Below are 22,341 nucleotides of genomic sequence, written 5' to 3' on the forward strand. Positions count from 1 at the left end.
TCAAATTTCGCTTTCAAGTAATTTTTGAATCTAGCTGGAATTGCCAAGGTGCTTCTTCAAGAAAGGAAGAACTTGGTCGAGGGCAGGTTTAACCGCCTCGGGCTTATCGTAGAGCATATAGTGTGAAACTCCAGGTACAACTATGATATGCTTCTCCTTAGTGCCTGCCCGGCCATGAATCTCCTGGGCATCGCGGTAGGCGCCAAAGCCCCCTGGTTTGTCACCAACGACAACCATGAGAGGTCTAGTCATGAGTACCTCCGCGTGATTGAAGGCGTCCCACGCGAGAGCAGCACTATTGAAGGAGTAGAGGCCACTAGTACATCCGTTGGGCTGCTGACCGCGCTGCGTCTTGTAGTATTCAGTGGCCTCAAGGACGTCGATATCCGTAGTTGATTTCTTGGCCTCCTCGACACTTGACGGGAGGAGATTGACAACAAGACGATCACCACCCTGGGCCTCGAGGGTACGTTGCTTTGCCATTTTCTCCAGTGAATCGACGGGATCGAAGTTACCGAAAGCTTCGCGGGAGAGGCGGCCGAAATTCACCGGCGTGATGCCGACGCAACACTTGAAGCGGTAATCAGTCATAGCCGCATTTATCGCATAGCCACCACCGCCGCAAATACCGAGCACACCAATGTGATCGGCATCAACATAGGAGAGTGTCTGTATATAGTCGACGACGAAACGGAAATCAGAAACGCGGAATTCGGGGTTCTCCATGAAGCGCGGCTGGCCGCCTGAGGCTCCTTGGAATGACGCATCAAATGTAACAACCACAAAGCCTGCCTCGGCAATAGCTTTTCCGTAGATGTTGCCTGAAGTCTGCTCTTTGCAGGAACCGATAGGGTGAGCAGACACGACGGCAGGATACTTTTTGTCAGCGTCGAAGTTGGGTGGAAACAGTATATTGGCGGCAGTTTCCCATGCAATGTTTGGGATGTTGACAGTTTTGATTGTAGACATTATGAGAATTTCTTTTGTTTTTTTCTTTCTTTTGAAACGTTTCGACAATGCGAGTGGCCGCGGGCTTTATATACATTTTGCAGCGCGGTAAAGAAGATGACGTCAAGACACCAAAGCCGAAGGGCAACGGATAACCCGATGGATTTCGGGCAAAAAGATTGGGTATTGTATAGAGCTATAATTAGCACCATCTAATTCTTTCATGTCGGAAATATCGCATATATAGGTCATTTTCAAGATAGGGATGATATAATGTCATTGCGCACTGTAGGTTCAGAGAGAGAAAGTTAACTCATAGAATATATACGCACATCATTTTGGAACAAAGATTGCCTTATGAAAATAATTGTATAGCATTATGAATCATACTCCTCAATTTTTATTGAGTTTACCTTGGTGCCTGCAGGCGGCCAGTAATTGGCATCTGCCCAGGGGTGATAACATTGAATACCACATCCATCAGCTATTAGCAAAATAGCTAAAATAATACCCATAATCTAATTCCTTGTTCTAAATATCATCCAACAAGGGTGCTGTTTCTCTCTCCACATCCCGAGCTGCATTAAAGCCCCGTTTCCAGGCGATAAAACAAAGAAGCGCCTGCTCAAGAGCGAAAATGAGATGATCCACGGCTGCCCATGCCACCAACTCGTAAATTTTCATGATGGGTGAGGTGTAGTATGAAGGTATACTCGACTTCGGCCACCGAATGCGTAGGAGCCACGATATACCTAGCGAAGCGAAAGCAAAAGATTGAACTGCAAGAAACGGATACTCATACAGTGAGAAGATTTGTTCAATGTCTCGCGGACTTGAAAAGTAAATGAAACAACGAGAAAAATGGTCACGATTGGGTTGATTAAAAGAAGGTGGAGGCCGCCGAAAATGGCGATAGGCCATTTTCGTAAGGACCATTGTCTTCAGGGCCACTATTGATGGCAGCAAATAACTCTGGAATAACAGAAATAAACAGGAAAGCGGTAAATATTGCCTGGGCGATGCATTTATGAACGACGCTGCTAGCAGGAAGATATTTAAATGCAAAGACGAATCTGCAAAAGTTAATTAGCACCCCAGCGATTGCGGCGGACGGATGAAGTCGTTCGTACATGACTAGATATAGGACAAAAGAGATGGTCATTTGAATCAAATTGCGCCAGTCACTAGCGTTTACAGGGTCATGAACAAAAAATCACTGTCAGTATTGTTCATTACCAAGAGGAACACTATCGTGAACTGTTCCGCAGCGGCTATCAAATTGAACAGCACGTAGTAGACCGAGATGCCGGAGCTATCCTTCTTCAACCGAAGACATTGAAGCTGGGGATAGAAGGATAAGATCGTCGCAATAGAAAGGATGCTAAAAAAATAGTTGATTAGACGAGTGGCTACTACTGGCCATTGGGGATTGTGTACATGCTAAGCCAATGTGGGAATGCCATGGTCGTTGATTGCAAGTTTCCCAGTTCTTGAGCTTACTGCCTGCAAAATGGAAGGTTTGAAAGTAATCCCTGTACACCGAGGACGTATCTCGTCCTGCAAAAAGCGAGGGGTGATATTCTGTGAGAATTGCTTTCAACCCCTGGTCCAGAGGCTGGTTTTGTTTACGAGTCTTGGCAAGGCTGGCGACCCCGAAAGCCAAGAATGATAGCGAGGCTGCACATCTCGTCCCCTGGCGGTAACAAAAGTGTTCATTTGGTTCCAAAATTGGTCGAAAGATCAAATTTGTATAGTATCTGCTTTCATATCTATATATTTTGCTTCAACTCATACCAAAAGCCTAGATCTAAACGTCCGGAGCGCCATTGGACTTCTTTGACCCGTACACATATGTACTGCTGTGGTTCGAGGGAGTCTCGCTAGCTTTCCCTTGTACTTGAATCTCCTCAAATACTGACTCAATGAGACAGCCAGCCGCATCGTGCGTCGCGTCCCATTGGGCCAATTCAGAATTAGGAATTTTCCTAAGTTGGTTGCTCTGAACACCGCCATCCAAGTTGAGAAGTTCCTGTCGCAGCTTATAGCCCCTCCACTTGGGGATCAGGAAGGCCCAAAACCAGTAATAGGTGCCACATGCAAGCAGACTAATAAAGTTCAGTTCAGTACCAAAAGAATGGTAGCACCTTAGAAGCGAACAATGAATTGGGTTGACTCACATTGCGATTCCCGTCACTGCGGATGTTGCATACCAAAAGCTGACATCACCAGCGTACTGGCCACCTTTGGGTGGATACCAGGGCATGACAAGTAGGTATAGCTGGATCAAAATGTTGAATAGAATCACGACATTCCAGGCCTTAAATTCGGGCTCCGGGAGATTCGCCTCCTTTCGGCGCCAGCGAACAATATAAATACCCAGAGCCATTGCAAGGTTGAATGCAGCAGTAGGGATGATGTTCAAGTCATTAACTATTTGGATATTAGCCTTTGAAGTATTCCAGGTCGGCCTCCATATAGCGGAGAGAAGATAAGGAAGGAAACCCACCAAAAGTGAACGCGTCTCCGGATGGAATCGCTAAGATCATCAGCGCCGTTAAAGACCAAATGACGGCGTAGGGACCCAAAGGTGTGCCGAAGGGCTTGGTAGAGACCCAGAAAGGCGTCCAAGGCAGAACTCCCTGTCGGCCACATTCTCTGATTCGCCGGGAAAGACCGATGATCACGGCTATCATGTTACCGAACGAAGCCAACGCAATGAGAAAGTTGAGACCGCGAACTGCACCGTTGTCACCGAAGACTTTCTCGAAAAATAGACCAGCGGTCGTGAGGTCAGAGCTTTCTATCTCGTCCTTCGGAACTAAAAAGCCAAAGGCGATTAGCGTGGTGATTCTAGTACGGGCAGCACTATTAAAAACTTACTGGCAGCAAAGAAAGCAACATTTGCGAACATGTATAAAACATAAACTGTCGTAAGAGCGGTGGTGGCGTAGATCTTCAATGACCTGACGGGATTCTATGGACACCAATGTCGGTATCAGCCATAGTCCAGCATGATGCTCAGTTTATCATACCTTGACCTCATTGGCCACGTTGAAGGCATTATTATAACCACCATAGGAAAATATGATACGGTACAACGCAGTGGTGAAGCCGTATGCGGAAGCTGTGGAGCTGCCTGACCACACATCTTGGAAATTGGCCTTGGGATTCTCAACCTTGGTATTGCCGCCCAAAACAACAAAGCCAGTCACTATAACGAATAGAAGTGTCCCAATTTTTACAAGACCAACAGCATTGGAGAACCAGTAAGCATATTTTGTGTTGAAAACCAAAGCTGGATCTTGTCAGTTTCCAATTTCAAATCGATATATGAAGAGGACGTACTCAAGGTAGCAAGACTGTAACAAGCTAGAGCAGTGCCTTTGATTTGCCAGTTGGTTCCCGTGTGTCCCGATATGGCGATGAGATATTTGGCCATGACTGACATAAATTCTTTATTAATGCTTGGAACCATATCACATGCGGAATTCACTAACCGGTAGCATTGGCACTTCCAAACGAGAGAATAACACTCTGGACCGCAAATGTGGTTGGGAACAGCCACTTCGGACTGGGAAAAGCTTGTTCGAGGAAAACCACTTCCGAGCCTGATCGACTGGGAAAATATGCAGTATATTCAAGATACACGGCCCCCGAAGTGAGACAAATCTGGAATGAAGCAGAGAATATCAGTCAATGCTACCCTCCAATCATGGGAAAGACATACAAGGTAACCCAGGGTCCAATAAATGAGGCTGACGCCAACCGATCCAGTACCGGAGAGAATAGATGATGCTTTGCTCATTTAGTTGTCAATCCTTTTAGAGACACACTGTAGCTTGCTTACGTGTGGAGTAGATTCCAGCGCCGATCATCATTGTGATGTTCAGTAATGTAATCGTAGCGGGGCCGACAGAGTATCCCAAGGGCGAATCGCTCTCGATGGGAGCGCCAGAGGCATCTTGGTATGTGGGCGGCGCATCGTTTCCTCCTTTTTCGCTGATATACTGTCCGCGAGAAGTTGACGAATAGACCGTATGGCCTTCGACCACAGTGCTGGATACAGCAGGGCGATCACTAAAAGGTCGCCGCCATACCATCTTGATCAACTGCTAAGGTTTTGAAAGATTGATAAATGCGAAAGTGTTTCGCAGAACAGTGCAAAGTTGCGCCTTGCAGACCGGTATAATACTTCACATGCTAAGAGAAGAGACGGAATTTGCGCAGGACGAGCAATCTATATATCATGAAACCACCTCGATTGTTCCCCTCATGTCGGATGTTTTATCCATTCTAACCCCCATCATTCCAGCTGGTGTGTCAAAAACAAATCGGTTGCAACTAAGTGGAGTAAAGAAATGTCAACATTGGAGAGGCGGATGATATCATCGAAGCAGGAAGTCAACAAATTCTAGTCTACTACAAGTGGGGACAAGACTGCGCAATCATGGGTGAGGGCTAAAATTATTGATACCTAGGTACTTGAGAAAAATTCATTTTCCATTACACCCGGTGGCTATACATTCAAAGCAATAGTACTCAGTGAAATTATGTGGTGGCCCTTCTCAATGCAAGGTCTGCCGGTTTAATGGTTTGCATGGTGAGACGAATTCACCTCACAAATGCCCGAAGCAGTGCAGCCTAGGTTATGGCCCTGGTGAAAGTGGATTTGGCACGCAATAGCTCCTTGAATGGCGGAAAACATAAATGAAGCTTAGCGGGAGTTACTTGAAATACCGTAGATTCGCCAAACTGACAGGGATGTGACTATGTCATTTCGATGAACGATGGTGTGTTGTTGGTAATTGCGCGTGTCCATTCTGCTATTCATTATCACGCCATACCGGACCCGAATTAGTGAGATCTCAACAAAGACTGCTATATCTATCTGGAGGCACTTCACTAAAACAAAAACATGGGATGGTGCATTATAACACAGTTGCCGAGTAAGCTAACGATGGTCATATGCCTCAGCCCTGAAGGTATTCTGCCATAAATATATCAATGCTTCCAGGCCGAACCTGCCAGTTCAATGTTCTCGCTATCAGATTCACATAGCACTCAAGAGGAATAACGCATATCGGAAATTCCGAATGTTCGAATGAAGCAGTGATAATGATCTTAATCCATGATTCAAGATCTCTGGGTCTGCGAATTATTGAGTTTAGATGCAGGACCCTCAGACCTTTAGTTAAGCCAGTAAAGACCTTTTTGCGCCAATTAAGCCTTCTAGTCCATTCTTGTATAATATTCCGAGGTATTGAGGTTGGGTTATTCGATTATCATTTTGTGTGGAGTGATTGGATCATCTTATAAAATTATCCGAAAATTGCCAATGGCAGGGTGGCCCAGCCCACGGTCACTGTTGTGAGATAGGCTCATATGATCTCCTGTAAGGAAGTTGTTACTGGTCTAAGGGCCTGTGAATCTCTTCCCGGATCGTTTCCAGTCTCTCCATTTCTATGGGCGCGTTCCTAGCACTATAAACCCTAAAAACAGAAACAGCAAGTGCAAAGACGACGAGGAAAGCGTCGCCTACCAATGGGCTCACACTAAATGGGGCACAACGTTTTGTTAGGAGGTCATTACTGCTGCCCTAAAAGCGAGCCCTTTACCGTTACAAATTGCCACTGGGTTGGCAAAGTGCCGATAACACTTGCAATTCAGAAGAGATCACTCTAGCTACGGATAAAATTGGAGGCACATACTGTGGATGTAGCTGTAAGCTCACATTCTAATCTTAGGCACCGAGGGGTGACCCTGAACTCATCAATTTTATAGGGGTTCGAAAGAAGACAATTTGCTGCTCTCCTAATCTAACAGCCCTGGAAACCTTGAATTGCGATGCCGATCTGTGCAGTAAATCTGACGAGGGTTGCGACGAGGAAGATGGCTTTGTAGGTGAAGGTTATGGGTATTATACCCTGCTTAACAAGCGCTCCTATGAACTCTCCAATGGGAAATGAATGTGGAGCTATGGAATCGCCTTATGTCATTGAGTCAAGAGCGCTAAATTATCCGGCAACGCGAGGGAATGTTAGATAGCGATTGATGCGATCGCGGGCTGGAGGCTATTCAAGGCCGGGAAAGACGCGTTTTCTAGACCGTACCAACCAGGACTCAAGGTATCTAAAGAGGATAGATCGTCCAATTTGGGTCTCGCTGGAGGATTCAAGTGCATCAACTCTCTTACATTCCGAAATGGGGTCGAACCAGCTGACCAGACTTCATAGCATGTTGTAAGATGTTTGTTCATCCACTGCTGTTCAATTCCCCAAGTATGCCGATCTTTTAACAAAGGGCTCTCACGCGGAGCATATGATGGAGATGAGCACCACTACTCTGTCGCATGCTCCTTGTTTTGAAGCATTGGCTGACCAGACGATCCAGCTGAATATAATCCCGAAGTTCCTGGTAACGACTTTGACGGGGATTTTGCCAAACGGGAATCTGATGAAAGCCGCAAAGCTAGATCTAGCGAGTTACAGACCAACTACCTCAGATCGTCGCTAGCCTTGAAGTACTCGAAAACCTTCATGCAAACGATAGTTATGCGCTGGGTCCACAGTTCTTTCTCGGCCCACGGTATAACATTTGCCTCTTTGTGGATGATTTCTGTCTAGACTCGCTTGAGCATTTTGAGAACTCCCCTAGGGGTCTTATTGTGAAGATTTTGTCCAAGCCGTGGGGCAATTTGACCCCCAAGGAAAGGAAATGCAAGATACATCCGGAGTGGCATGATGGTGAGACAGACGACGAACTCGAAATGATCGGATGGATGTACACCCTTATGGATTCTTACGTGTGGTAGTACGATATTCTGGCAGAACAATCCTCGAACTAGGAGGCGTTCTATTTACGGCCACCTATGATGTTTGACGGGTGCAGCATAGTGAACGTGGAAGAAGAACGACTCGCTTCATTACGCCAGAAGTTTTAGAAATATATCATTGCTGCCTGATACCGTCTTTCTTATTGTTGTCTCTAATATGTAAATGCTTAATTCGACAAATGAAGTCCTTTTCCCCTGCTGGATTTTGTGGTAAGGATTAGCTTGGGATGTGATGAGATCACGTATCAGGTGACTCAGTTTGACAAGACTGCTTAAACCCTATCGAGACTGTTTGTCTTCCTTTCTTTTCACTATCAGCGAGCCAGTGCGCATCCTCAGTCTGCATCTTTTTTCCTGGGTTTCCATTAAGTTATGACACCCCCTGCTTATCTCCAGGCGCTTGCACAGAGAGGAAAACAGAATGTTAGAAATACAATGAATTCCTAAATTAAGGATCTCTCTTGGAACTTATATGGCGCTTTCTTATTTAGCCTCTTCCTGAATGATGCAGACTGCAAGATGAACCCTGGAAAGCAAATAAGTAGTATTTGCTTCCTAGAAGGAGCGCGTAGAAAAACAAAGCTCATGAGCAATTTTTGATTTTTGATTGAAGCCAGATCAGTACCCGACTCAGTCTTGATCCTAATGCTCTCAAAACTATCCGTCGGACTCAAAGGAGGAATGCTAACCTATCTACTTGGGAGTTCTTTTCTTCCAACGATGTTAATTGTTAAGTCACAGTCATTAGGCTTAGTCGCTAGGACTGAATAGTAATGCGCATAGGCTGCGCAGCTGTTCTGTTTCTGCCTCATCCCCTTACCTCTGTGTAGTTAAGTCACATCTCAAAATCCCGTACGACTGTTGGCAACTCTCCTCTTCAGTCCTAGTACCAGGGCTAGCGTGTGCCTAGAATGAGAAAGGTGAGAAACGACATGTTCCAATTGGGTGTGCCTCTGCTAAGGTCCACATAAATGGCTAAGGTTGGGGGCTGAGGCCGGGGGTGGAGGTTGAGGCTCAGCCGAAGTTCGCTCCTTGTTTGGTAGGCTCATGACTCAACATACCCCTCAATTCCTAGCACGCATTTCTCAAGCTTTTCGGAGAGATACTGAGAAGATATGGAGGATAGTTCATTTGTCCCTCACTCTCGCCAAGCGAGAAGAGCTCATAGCACATTGCTCTTGACCTCTCGTAGCAAGGCAATCCCGCTGTAATATGAAGGTGACTCGTTTTGATCCTGACTCTAGCTCCTGTGCAATTGCTGTTACCTATTCCGCGAACTGGGCCTCGAAATTTAAAGACTGACTAAAGTTCAGTGTGAACCAGGGTTACCCATCATTCTCAGTGGCTGCCCCCAAAAAACATGGTGGCTCATTAGGTGATTTATGGGCAACAAATAGATATTCATTCATTCGATCTTGTTGCTCGTGAAACTTTATAATGGGTTATACACAGCTTTGTATCAACAGAAGTCCTTCTTTGATGGGTACAACACGTTGCTCCTTCACATGGTCCTACTTCGTCTCTTGTGTTGTATAATTCTCATATGTCATGGCACTCTCGCTCGGAGAATCCATTTCTATGCCCACAGGTCGATCTCTTTCACAAAAAGTTTAGCACGAATTCCAAATTAAATGGAAGCTTTGCTGGAAATGGCATGCTTACCGGGAGCCAATCACTGGATATCTGTTCCCATTTTCTTCCATGATCGCTCTTAAATACCTGGATCTAACCTTTTGCATATATATGTGTTGTTCTGAGGTCGGAGACCATAGATAATTCGCCTGAGGGGCGACAAAGGCGCCGAATAGAGCCGCTGCAAGTGATACTGATGCAAGAGAGCACACAAGCACGATAACAATGATGGCAGAGTTGCTCAGACCCATCACACATCAATTTTCAATCAAGGGTGTGTGAAAGCAGAGGATTTCGGTTACTGGAAGGAATTTCCAACAGTTTAAGAAGAACGTCAAAGAACTGCATAGGCAGCAATCATTGATGAACAAGATATCTAAAGCCCCACTTTATAACTGCATAGTTAGTACAGAGTTTTGTCAGCGGAGCTAAGATCGCCTAATGGCAATCTGTGTGCGTATCATAGTAACCGATCATGCAAAATTCTAGCGATAGTAACTATATCCAGTTAGGAAATCCAAGTTGCTATAATTATCCCATACTGTACTGTGAGTGGACGAATGATGCTAGCTCCCGATGTATACGTGTGCCTATCCTAGTCTAAACTGTGGTCTCGAACTAAGCCTTCGATTTGAATGTTGTGGGTCTTTCGGATTAGTCTCGCATTCCTCGTATTCGGCTTATGTTCAGCGAGCTAAAAAGAGCTAAACGAGAGCCTCCGCTATCTTGCGTATAAAGAAGAATCTATTTTGGCACTAGCAGCCATAGCTGGATGAAATTTCGCCCAAGAATCTCTAGTATTATTGAATGCTTTGTTTAGTCTTAACATTTCGTTGCGCTTTAGCTAAAATTGCAAATAACACTTAAAGCTCGCATATCTTCATTCATTCATTTCTTCATTTCTTCTTCAATCTCTTTCAATTGAATTCTGGTTCTATATCCACATTCCGGAGACAGTGCTTTCTCGATATCGAAAATGTCTTCCGACTTCATTCTTTACAATTACACTCCGTCATTAGCGGCTGCAGTTGTCTTCGTTGTCCTATTTCTTATTGCGACCTTTGGCCATGCCTTTCTCGCCTTTCGACACAATCTCAAATTCTTGATTGCATTCATCGTTGGTGGTTTCTTCGAGGTCGTTGGCTACGTCGCACGAGCAGTGAACGCAAACCAAGCACCAAGTTATTCGACGATACCGTACGCCCTGCAGAGCCTTTTCATTCTCCTGGGACCATCACTGTTTGCGGCATCTATATATATGATTCTTGGTCGTATCATCCGTTTAGTTGAAGGCGACTCAAATTCTCTAATCCGCGCATCACGATTAACAAAGATATTTGTTTGTGGCGATGTGATATCCTTCCTTATCCAAAGTGGCGGTAAGAAATTATTTCAGCGCCTTAGCTCTCTTCATATACTAAAAATTGTTCCTAGGTGGTGGCCTCATGTCTAGCGCTAAATCCGCTAGTAGCCTGAAGCTCGGCGAGGATGTCATTATTGTCGGCTTAATCGTTCAAATCATCTTCTTCGGTTTCTTCGTCATCGTCTCGATTATATTTCATACGAGAATGAGGGATCGTCCTACCTCGGCATCTATGCGTTGTGGGGTCAACTGGCAACAATATATGTGTGTCCTATACTTTGCCAGCGTCTTGATCATGATTCGTTGTCTTTATCGAGTGATTGAGTATATCCAAGGCTCAGCTGGCGTTCTGCAAAGCCACGAGTACTACGCCTATATATTCGATACAACACTCATGTTTCTGGTTATGTTGATATTTTTGGTCATGCACCCCAGCAAAATTTTAGCAACGGGGCTCAAGAGGTTGGATGACACGGAACTAATTTACAGGCCTGTGTAAGCAGGTGAGATACTTTTAAATTTGTGTTCTATAAAGCTTGAGATTTCGCATTGATATCAATATCTTCTATTTGACGCTCGACCTAAATGGGCAAATTTGCCGCGTGTGAGGGTAAATTCCACACCGTCAGACTTTGAAATTTTATACCCACTCATCGCAAGTACCTTGAGAGTGCACAATCTGTGTCTTGGAACTTTGTATATTTGACATGGAGGGTTGCATCTGGACATGACGACGGGACCGTGGAGATCTGGAAGTCCAATGATGGACGCTGCTTCAGAGTCCTTAGATATGGCAAGGAGGCATTGCGGTGCAACTCACTCTCATTCTTTCTTGATGGAGCCCTTGTGTCTGGCCCAGATGAAGAGACAATCAGCATCTAGGGTTCGAAAGGTGACGAGTATCTCCAAAAACTGGAAGCTCATGATAAAGTAAAATCCGTTGTTCTCTCTCCCGACGAAATAATCATCGCGTCAGGCTTGTCGAATGGAGAGATTCAGATCTGATAATCAACGAATGATCTCTGCCTTACTAGCTTCAGGGCTCATGATCGTGCAGTCTACCTATTTTTCATGTCATTCTGCGGCATGAATGCATTGGCGGGCTGTTATGGCGGCATTATCTAACTATGACAGACAGATAGCGTCCTACTGAGACTCGTTTATTCCCACCATCCTTTGCCTCTTGACGGACTGATCTTCTCCTGCGATGGCAAACGGCAAATATCGCTCGACAAATGCGACTTCATTGTTTGGGATACTAGCAGTCGCGAATGCCTCCAACGGGTCGAAAGCAGAGAGTACAGCGTTGTGAAAGGTATCAAAACTGCTTGGTCCTGGCCTCAGACATCACTGTCCCATTGACCTTTATAGATTGTGGGTTGCCTCTGAAAGACAGAGGGCTCTCTGGTTGCCTGCAAAATATCGTCCAAAGTACCGTTCGTTCATGGAAAGTTGATACGGCTGATGAAGGAAACCAACTCATCGCGTTGTGCAAGTCGGGTCAAACATCGATCTTTGTATTGTCGGACTCTCCCATCCCTATTCCATCTCTTTCTCTTTCTTCATTCAGTTCCAGCCTAAAATTCCTTTCTTCTTTCAATATCAGCACTATCCTAAGGTCGCTTAGTGTCATGGAGCAACTCTTCATCCAGCCGCGTAACAGGAAAGTTATCATTAAAAGGGGCGGTCAGAACATCCTCATATGTCAATTAAGCCTCGATCTCCTAAGAAAAATGATGTTATAGATAGAAGTTAGGGAGGGGCACTGTCATTCTCAAAATCGGCTTCATCCGAACACACTCAGTCACTCTTTTCTGGCCCCACCGCCAAGTCCTAAGCGTGGATCAATCGTTGAGCTGATTACATCAAAGTGGTGGAACCCGCCCATTGAAACGGAGAGGCTGAAAACGATCCGGGAAGAGACTCACAGGCCCTTAGACCAGTAACAACTTCCTAACAGGATATCATATGAGACCATCTCACAACAGAAAGCTTTTCCTTCTCGGCCACACTTCCCGGTCCCAGACTCGCCTGGGATACCACCCCAGCTGGAAGACGACACTTGGACTTCACCGGCATGACATTGCCTATTACAGTCACCGTGGGCTAGACCATTCCACCATTGTCAATTATTTAGGCCGCTAGCCTTGGGGCAACAAACAGGCTTCCCACAAGTGCCCTGCTTGGTGTTGAAATATATCTCGGAGACCAATCTCGCACTCACTTACATCTTTTCCTTTACAGCCTGCCTTGTCATAGCCAAGCATGGTCGGCGGGGAGCAACTGGCTGCCTGAGGGTTGTCTAGATCAACACTTTCATCGAACTTGTAACACCCAACACCAAGGTAAGTCTCTATAGCTTCGACCAATGGTTGTTGCTCATCTGTTTGAACCAAGCTGACCGACCTACCTAAATTATCCTTTCTTGTGAGTGCTTTGTGGGCAGCCCAGTTGTAATCATCTAATATACGTTAGTGCACAGCTTTTAAAAAGCCCATTTTTGGCAAATGTTTATATACCTATGTCCGAGGCCCAAGTAAGAGAGCCAGAGAAGCCAATACTTTTCGCACAATCAATCTTTTGCTTGAAAGTGTGCTTATCGTCGTACGCGATCCACTGGTTAGTACCCCACGTGAAGTACTTGACGGCTGCTTTATTGCCATGGATGACCTTAATATTGGAATTGATCGACAGGATTTGTTGAATCTCATATAAGCTCCATAGAAATCCTATTTAAAAAGACACTGCATAGACTGAAGAAAGAAGAGAAAAGAAGTAAAAGTGAACGAACGAAAACAGAGAGAATGACAAATAAAGATAAAAGAGCATAAAAAACAAAGAAGAAAAAAACGAGAAACAAAACTGTAAACTATATCAAGTCAACGATATCTAGCGATATAGCTTTTCATCGCTAAAAGCTTTCGCTCAATGGCCGCGCTATCAGTATCTAAGTGGTAGATCAAACCATCTTGATAGTCATTAAGCTCTTCGTTTTCTCGTCGAAGTTGATAGAACCTCACATACTTACCAATGCCCACTATTCCAGATGTAGTCGCAAAGATTCGCGAACGATCCTCGCGTTGAGATAGCATATAATTCAAGAGCTGACCTTTTGCATGAGCCCAGGAACTAGGTGGAGGATGACCAGTTGCTGACTCCGAGGGCCTTTTGTTCTCGACCATGATCGCCTTAAACATTGGACGACGACCTAGGGTGCTCACACAGATGCCTTAGTCTTTGATTGGGATTTGATATAAGCTTCCCGTTCAATTCCGTAGTTTTCTGAGCTTGGGAAATAATATGCGAGGAGGTTCGTCCAGAGATGATCGACATCAGCCTCTAAACTTCCAGGTACAATTTTCGCTATGTAGGAAGCTATTATCGGCTTTTGCTGGTGCTGCGCTCTTATATCAGTGTCATGAACTCGCACGTTAAAGCTCTTATAGACTTACAGCCATTTCGCCAATTGCTGCTGCTGAGTAGTGTGGGTGCGTATGTGTATGTATGTGTGTGTTTAGGGATTGAGAGGCCGTAGAGAAATGGATACCGAGTAGTTGGCAGTCGTTGGCTTGATCAAGTGTTGTATGTCCCGGGATTGGTGTATGAGGGTATTTAGATGTAGGAAGGTAAAGAATATTTATCACTTGGTGACATGAATGAAGTGGAATTTTATGCAGAGAGAGATAAGAGCTATGGATTTAAAGCTCCACGAACAATTTGAACTTCCATAAGGAGAGGAGATGCTTAGTAGGGTAAATAAAGTGTCAGAGATCTTAGAATTGGTGTACGGATGTACGTAGATGCAGGATAATAAGAGATGTTTGTGATTTAGTGGCATGAAAGAAGGGAAATAATGTACAGAGAGAGACAAAAAATATGGGTATAAGCTCCCCGAACAATCAGAGCGTCCACAAGGAGAGGAGATGCTTAGTAGCATAAATAACGTGTTAGAGATCTCTGGATTAAGATGTTAATAAGTAGAACGGATAGCAACCGTGAGCGAAATGCGATATGGCTATATTCATGCAACAAATAGGTCTGCTTTAACAATTCACTTGTGTTAAGTTGGAGGAAGACGATAAAATGATAGGGGTATGAGCCATGAACAACGAAGCTAGATCGTGAGAAACCTAGCTATGGTCGACAAACAGGCCGATATCAGTGGCTAGGGAAACCATAATACCAATTGAAAGTGTGGCAAGGAAGACGAAGATGGCGTAGATACATGGATGAAAGAGTAGAGCGAAGTTAAATGTGGAATATGGAGGATAGAGGATGTACGCTAGGAAGCTGTATTCTTTAAAAAATTCGGGTTCAGTTCCTGCTTTACTTAGATATAGCATCTACAAAGACGTACATAACTAGTTACATTGCACCAAATTAATTGAACTTTGGTTGATTTATTCAGTAATTGAAGTAGAAAGAATATGTTAAATCTACTCTCTGAAGCTAGGAAAGACAAAATCTATGTTGATGTTATGAAGATTTCTATAGTATATATATTCTAGTGTCAGTAGCTCAACGGGATACCAATTAGTTGGTTAAGAACAACTTGTATATCTCTGAATCTCTAAAAGAAGTGTAAGGAAAAGAGAAAAACTTTATAAACCTAATCTTGGTATAGGCGGAATAGATGATAGAAGGCTAGGGGACAGGAACATAAATTGCCGAAAATATAAGTCTGAATAGTAGAGTAGGGAAATCAAAAACTTCTTATTATGGAAGACTGGAAAGTCGCACCGAATACGAAGGAACTTGCTGTATTTACTCTGTAAATTCCCACTATTGATTCCGTAGAAAGGTTGTTGAATGTTTTTGTTGGTATCTGATACTTCTACTTCACAGCTATCTTATTACTCGCTGACTGCATTGTGTAAAACCCTTATTTTTCTTTTCATCTGGTGATTAATTAGAGAAGATAGTTAGTATAGATAAGGGTATGAGGATGAGTAGGAGGGGAATAGGATCATTGATATAGAGACAACCGAGCTCAAGCCTATAGAAACCATAAAAGAATAATAATGGGTGTGGTGGCAGAAGTGCTCCGTACCAGGATTGCATTGGGAATTTTCCCTGCGAGAATAAGAATAAAATTCGCGATTTGGGGTAGTGATTCTAGGAAGTCCTAGAAGCAAAACTAATAGAGATCAAAAGCGAAGAGAGCGAAAGCAATAATAATTGATAACAGAGGTGAGATCATTCTCTAATTGAGATAAATATTATGGTCCTGAACGCGAGGAACCTACCCCAAACCTTACCATCCTGCAATGCTACAATTGAGTCAGTAAATTGCGCTTGTGAATTGGAACAGCACACATCAATATTTTACTTACATCAAACTCACCAGCAAAGGCTTGTATCTCTCCATCTGGGTTAAGTAGTACTAATTCGCAAGTTGTATTCGGCTTACCAATCACGCTATGGCATATTCCATATTTTGGGTCAAAAATTGGACGTATGGCCTGGATGCCCCCTTCTCCAGCAAAGACTTCGAAGCCTGTCAACGGCTGGCCGCGAAGATCAATCTTGATCTGCTTTTGAGGGATTTGATAGCCAAGTTCAATGCTTGGTGAACTTCCCCCGTAGACAGGTTTGAAACCGGTGATAAATGTATGTTCATCTTCAGCAAGAACGGAGACAGCAATTTCCACAATCTCACTAGAGATGGTGATCATCTGAGGTGGTGATAGATTATGCACTCCACGACACCACTTGCAGATGTCACTGCCAAATGAAGATGAAGTAGGGTCTTCCTCGCCGTAAGGTCTATCGCATTGGATTTTTCCAGCTGCTCTGTCCCAGATTAGGCCATCAAATCGAGTATTGTTCTCAGGCGATGTCGATATTGGAGCTCCAACCATCATACACCTATCTTTAATCCATTCATTATGAAGCCACTGTAGCCTTCGGAAACGTAGTATCTTGGTGAGACGCTTCACTTTGCTAGTGCAGCGGTACATTAATCTCCAATCTTGACGACCTTCTTCCAAAAGATAGTTGAGATATCCTCGTTCTCGATGAATCAGAAAACGTGTTTTCCAAAATTCCTGATATTCAAATATGTGAACCATAGACTTCGACGCAAGTCTCAAGCTGAGGTATTCAGGCGTTGAAAGAAGATAGGCAATTTCGAAGCGAATTTCGAGTGGAAGAAGACTGAAACAGTCATTTACTTGGGTCTCATCCTTCAGGTTATGTTCAAACTCCATGTTTGCTGCCTTTGGGAAGGTCCTTGCCTCAGCCCGGAACCCGATATATCGAAAGCATCTCGAGCTAGGAATCCCAATTGGTCGGATTACATAATCTAAAGAATCCCATTGATTAGTCTCTAATTGTTCGTGGGTGCGGAAGTCTGACAAGAGGAGTGAAATATTGACTTACAGGCAAGATACCGTGGCCAAGGTGCTTCTTCGACTACATTTGCCAGTTTATCGAGAGGCACAATTCCGCTGTTGAAATGCTGTATCAACAATTTCCAGCAGCCTTCATGAAACACGCAAAAATTGGAAACGCTGCCATTCCAATCTCTGAGCCATTCGTGTTTTTCTTTATCATCACAATATTCTTCGATGAGGTCTCGAACTGGCGTTGAGTTGATCTTTAGTGATCTATTACGATATAATCGTCAGGCTGCAACTGGGTAGAACTTACTGTCTCGTTCGTCTTCAGGCTCAATAGCAGTTCCACAAGACGCACATGGAGGATCACGCTCGTAATAACAATACACACGTTTTTTCCTCATGATTAAGATGAATTAATTTTGCTCGCTTCAAATTGTGCTTACTGGGGGCGATACAGAATGTAAAGTGTAGGGAACGTCCAAAGCTTCTGCCAGTGAGCTGTGTTATAGTGTGTCGATCATGATTGCATCATTGAAATTGGATCATACATCTATACAAACCTTGATGAGCATTCCAATTCTTCCCAGGTTGCCTGTCAAAGTCACATGAACAAGAATGTATAACCATTGCCTTGTTGGACGTAGCCGGTCTCGTACAATGGCTTCTGACTTACGGCTTTTGATATAATAGATATTTCACATTTTGCCCCAAGCTACTATAAATTCCTACGGATCCATTGAATGAAGGCAGTCCTCACACTCATGGGAGAACAGAGATGCAAAAGAGTCACACTGGGGGAAAGGGTGGCGGGATTCTCGGCCTATCTGCTCCGGATCAATAGGAATATTGGCTCGCTAGAATGGAGATGTAGATGTATAGAAGCGTAGCAAAACGAATACAGAGATAAGAAGTAGATACCTTTTCATCCACATATTTTAATATTCTACTTATGGCCTATGAGACCGTGTTCTGGCTTCCATACAACAACTATCCGATATGGTGTAGTGGCTAACATCGTCGTCTCTCACACGACAGCCGGGGGTTCGATTCCCCCTATCGGAGTTCCTTTTTTGCATAATCTAGGAAGTGTGAATGGGTGGAGCAATATGGAGTATTGTGTGGAAATCTTTTTTTGGCGATGGATTTCGGTCACGTGCCTTGGGACACCTGATCATGTATTCACGTGATCAGTTTCACGAAAGAGTCGAAGGGATTGCTACATGGGGGCTCCTGGATGAGCAGGTCGGGGCGCACAACTTCTGGAACGGTTTCTTGAAGAATGGGAAAAGCTATGGGTTTCCATCTGAATGGGCTAAATTGACATTTGAGCAATTGTATTTTCTGATTACACCCCCTGTCAATAAGTCCTTACCCACTCCTATAATCACCTGCTAAAAGTGCCGATTTTAGGCCTGATTTTCTCCATGGATTCTTATAGTACTAATTCTTTAGATTGACTTTCATAATATTTCTATGCCAGATTAACATATTGTCTCTTTTCGAATGATCTGCCCAGGTGGTTCATATAGCTGTTCGTTGGTAACTGATTAAGTAAATATAATTTCCAGAAAATCTCGGTTATATATATCATGGTGCTATAATTCACTGATGGTAGAGCAAGTTTATACTAATATATTTTTGGATATAAATTGAATATACCTAGGCATCTTACCTTATATTTAAATTTAAAAATTAAATATCGGAAGCAAAATATGTTGACCTTATGAAAACATATCTTTTTACTATTCTCGTCTGATAAAATACATAAATGTGCCTGAGAGGAGTCAAACTAGTGTGTATATTACAATATATGGTCTGGTGTGCAGATCCGCGCGGCCATTGAAAGAAGTGTCAAGTTTCACGAAGAGAGAAACAATGAATCATCGTGGCTATCGACCAGGATTTGAAGTCATCGGCGGGTCAGCTTAATCAGTTCGTCTATGGATTTACATCTAGATCGACCAGATCGTATAAATCCATCTTCCCCATCCTCATTTGCCATTTTCAAATTCTTCCTATACCTGGAAGCAAAAGTAACAATACTCTCCGGTTCAACTGTAGCTGCATATTATGCCCAGAATGCCGTCCGAAGTTACACTTGGAGCCTCTAGAGGACTTGGAGTGAGTCTCGTTCCTAAAGACCGACCGCATGAAGACTAACAACATCATTCACCCACAACAAAGGAAGTTTCTTCGCCAGATATTTATCAATTTGAATAATACTGTCATCAGGCTTGTTCGTAGCAAGTCAGTAACCGAGGAGAAAGTAAAGGAGGAATTGCCGGAACGTACCAACATTGACATCATGGAGGCCGATATCACTGATTTTGCTGCTCGAAAGGTGAGAAACCTCAAAGATGCACAGGAACAGTCTATTGACGCAATCATATAGACCGCGGTGGCTGAGACTGCAAGTATCACAGGCGGGAGACTGAATTATCTGATCTCTAACGCGGGTTTCGTGTCCCACCTCGATACCTACGATCCGGTCGGTTTTTTGTAAGTTCAAGCGCTTGTTTCAAGGTTGCAATAAAAAGTGGTGTAGACATAAAAATACATATATAACAAGTAGTGCCTTCCTCAATTGCAACCACCATCTGATGTAGACCTTTACAAAGCACAACAACATTTTTTATCTTTCGTTCACATCCTTCAACACCTTCTTCTTCATTCCTCTACCCTTGATTGTTCCTACCTCTCATCTTACAACCATATCTCTTTGATATTTGCGAGGTATATCTCGAGTACTCTATCGTATTCAATGGATTCTACCCCGCAGGAGCATACCAATGATTTGTGTTCTACTATATTCTCACTATTCACTAGGCAAGAGTTTACACATAAGCTCTAATAAAGTTATAGAAGGATTGAAAAGGTTGATGAATCTTGGCATGGTGACCTAAATTTGGGCTTCCCGGGATTTCCACGGGAGGTGGAGTACGAAATAGGTTGAGCGGGTTTTCTCGGTGGTGAATTACGTTACCTTATATTATATTCCGATCATATTTGGAGTACGATCGCCAACCCGGTTAAAACAACGAATCGAAGGCTCGGCTTGACTACCGTGCTTCATTCTTCCGAGCATGGGCCGATGATTCCCAACACATGTGGCTTGGCTAGTCTTGGGCTTGAAAGCATTGGCCGGTATTGAGTCTTTGCCAAGCTTCAAGTTATTAATTTTAGTCATTGATTGAGGCTTTTTCATTTCATGAGGCTTTTTTAGGCTGGCCAATTATGGAGAATGATGTCGATGGCGTAGAAGGATGGCTGTGAGAAACTGGGGTTTTAGTATCAAGAGCATCATGTAGAATCTACTCTCAAAGGTCAAAATAGACCTCATGTACGACAATGATCTTATATACATCCCTCCTATAACTTTATTGCCACCTGGGTCATTCTGGAACTATGCTGGAACAATACAATTGGAACTCAATCGTGTTGTTCAATTCAGTGAGGAATGACGATCCCCGGTATTACCCCAATTATCCCTTCTCCAACTCTTCATCCACTTCTTCCACCGCCGATACAGATAGCTCTACGATATATTCGCATCTTCACTAAAACACACTAGTGGCGACAAGGCCTGCCAAATGACCCTAATTGTTTTTACCAAGGTGCCTGAAATCCGGCTTCGGAACCCTAGAACCGAAGATGCGTATCATACATTATACACAGTAGACTTGGCTGATCTATATAAACCCGCTCTATCACGCCGAGTGCAATTCTTGTAACCCTAACTTGCCATACTATATAATACTCTCTCTTTTTCAGAGAACACAATAGCAAGCAAGATGGGCTTCACTCTTCAGACCCTCGCTATCTCAGCCTTGGCTGCTACCACCTATGCCTCTCCTTTGATCCACTCCCGGGCAACCAACACATCCTATACCAATCCCAATGGCTTGAAATTTGACCATATCAACGGATCTCTCCCCAATGTCACCCTTCTCGCCACAGGTGCGTGCCAATTCCAAAAGAAACCCTGAATACAGCCTAACGAAATGAAACCAGGTGGAACTATCGCCGGCACCAGCGATGACAAGACCGCAACCGCAGGCTATGAGTCCGGCGCATTGGGAATTAAGAAGCTTCTGGCCGGGATTCCAGACATCTTCAACGTCGCCAACATCGCCGCCGTCCAAGAGGGCAACGTGAACAGCGGAGATGTCTCTTCCACCCTCCTCCTCAACCTCACCCACACACTGCAAACCAAAGTCTGCGACGACCCCACAATGTCCGGCGCAGTAATAACCCACGGCACCGACACCCTCGAAGAATCCGCCTTCTTCATCGACGCAACTGTAAACTGCGGCAAGCCCATCGTCTTCGTTGGCTCCATGCGTCCTTCAACCGCCATCTCGGCCGACGGCCCCATGAACCTCCTTCAGGGAGTGACAGTGGCCACAGACGAGGACTCCAAGGACCGTGGTGCACTAGTTGTGCTGAACGACCGCATTGTCTCTGCTTTCTTCGCTACAAAGACCAATGCCAACACCATGGATACTTTCAAGGCTTATGAGCAGGGAAGTCTGGGCTTCATTGTATCGAACAAGCCGTACTTCTATTACCCTGCCGTGCAGGCTAATGCTAAGCACACTGTTGACGTGTCCGGCATCGATGCTGTTCCTCGCGTGGATATCCTGTACGCGTATGAGGATATGCAGACCGATTCGCTTTACAGCGCTGTTGAGAACGGTGCCAAGGGTATTGTTGTAAGTTTCTAATCTATATTTGATAAGTGATTCAGTTGTGAGTGGCGCAGTGCTAATGCGGATATAGGTCGCTGGTGAAGGTGCTGGTGGCATCTCCACCGACTTCGCAGACGCTATCAACGATATTGTTGAGAAGCACAACATTCCCGTTGTTCTGTCGCACCGCACTGTCAACGGCGAAGTGCCTACCGCTGATATCACTGGCAAGAACTCCGAAACCCAGATTGCGAGTGGCATGTATAACCCGCAGCAGTCGCGCATTCTGCTTGGTTTGCTGTTGGCAGAGGAGAAGGGCCTAAAGGAGATCCGCGAGGTGTTCTTGAAGGCTACTGTTGCTTAGATTGCCATTGTGTTAGGAGATCAAGGAAACATGGGCATAGAGATATAGAGATGTAGACCATTAATATATTGCCTATGTTCAGCTGAGAAATATCAGTACACTGTCGCGAAGACAAAATCTATTTCTCGACCTTTCAAGCGTTCATGCACTCAGCGGAAAAGCGTGAGGAAGCA

The 22,341-nt window shown here is 44.3% G+C and overlaps 6 protein-coding genes across 6 annotated transcripts; 3 read left to right on the top strand and 3 right to left on the bottom strand.

The window, feature by feature from the left end:
• Positions 1–30: 30 nt before the first annotated feature.
• On the bottom strand, positions 31–969 carry N7529_006738 (alpha/beta hydrolase; the record flags this gene model as incomplete). The annotated part of the gene is made up of 1 exon (XM_057242265.1): positions 31–969. One exon carries the CDS (start codon positions 967–969, stop codon positions 31–33), a length of 939 nt encoding a protein of 312 aa, XP_057097624.1.
• Positions 970–2,755: 1,786 nt separating this feature from the next.
• Positions 2,756–5,048, bottom strand: N7529_006739 (amino acid transporter; the record flags this gene model as incomplete). The annotated part of the gene is made up of 9 exons (XM_057242266.1): positions 2,756–3,053; positions 3,126–3,378; positions 3,455–3,766; positions 3,829–3,922; positions 3,981–4,243; positions 4,294–4,389; positions 4,446–4,617; positions 4,676–4,743; positions 4,796–5,048. The coding sequence occupies 9 exons, from the start codon at positions 5,046–5,048 to the stop codon at positions 2,756–2,758; spliced, it is 1,809 nt and encodes a 602-aa protein (XP_057097625.1).
• Positions 5,049–10,388: 5,340 nt separating this feature from the next.
• On the top strand, positions 10,389–11,274 carry N7529_006740 (RTA1 domain-containing protein; the record flags this gene model as incomplete). The annotated part of the gene is made up of 2 exons (XM_057242267.1): positions 10,389–10,791; positions 10,847–11,274. The coding sequence occupies 2 exons, from the start codon at positions 10,389–10,391 to the stop codon at positions 11,272–11,274; spliced, it is 831 nt and encodes a 276-aa protein (XP_057097626.1).
• A 4,771-nt stretch (positions 11,275–16,045) lies between these two features.
• Positions 16,046–16,984, bottom strand: N7529_006741 (F-box domain protein; the record flags this gene model as incomplete). The annotated part of the gene is made up of 1 exon (XM_057242268.1): positions 16,046–16,984. The coding sequence occupies one exon, from the start codon at positions 16,982–16,984 to the stop codon at positions 16,046–16,048; it is 939 nt and encodes a 312-aa protein (XP_057097627.1).
• A 2,211-nt stretch (positions 16,985–19,195) lies between these two features.
• N7529_006742 (uncharacterized protein) lies at positions 19,196–19,508 on the top strand (the record flags this gene model as incomplete). Its single annotated transcript, XM_057242269.1, has 2 exons — positions 19,196–19,237; positions 19,317–19,508. The coding sequence occupies 2 exons, from the start codon at positions 19,196–19,198 to the stop codon at positions 19,506–19,508; spliced, it is 234 nt and encodes a 77-aa protein (XP_057097628.1).
• Positions 19,509–20,907: 1,399 nt separating this feature from the next.
• On the top strand, positions 20,908–22,168 carry N7529_006743 (asparaginase ahrA; the record flags this gene model as incomplete). Its single annotated transcript, XM_057242270.1, has 3 exons — positions 20,908–21,073; positions 21,128–21,828; positions 21,896–22,168. 3 exons carry the CDS (start codon positions 20,908–20,910, stop codon positions 22,166–22,168), a joined length of 1,140 nt encoding a protein of 379 aa, XP_057097629.1.
• Between the last annotated feature and the right edge of the window lie 173 nt (positions 22,169–22,341).

The sequence above is a fragment of the Penicillium soppii genome, assembly GCF_028829465.1.
Source record: "Penicillium soppii strain IBT 18220 chromosome Unknown utg000005l, whole genome shotgun sequence".
NCBI classification, from domain to species: Eukaryota; Fungi; Ascomycota; class Eurotiomycetes; order Eurotiales; family Aspergillaceae; genus Penicillium; species Penicillium soppii.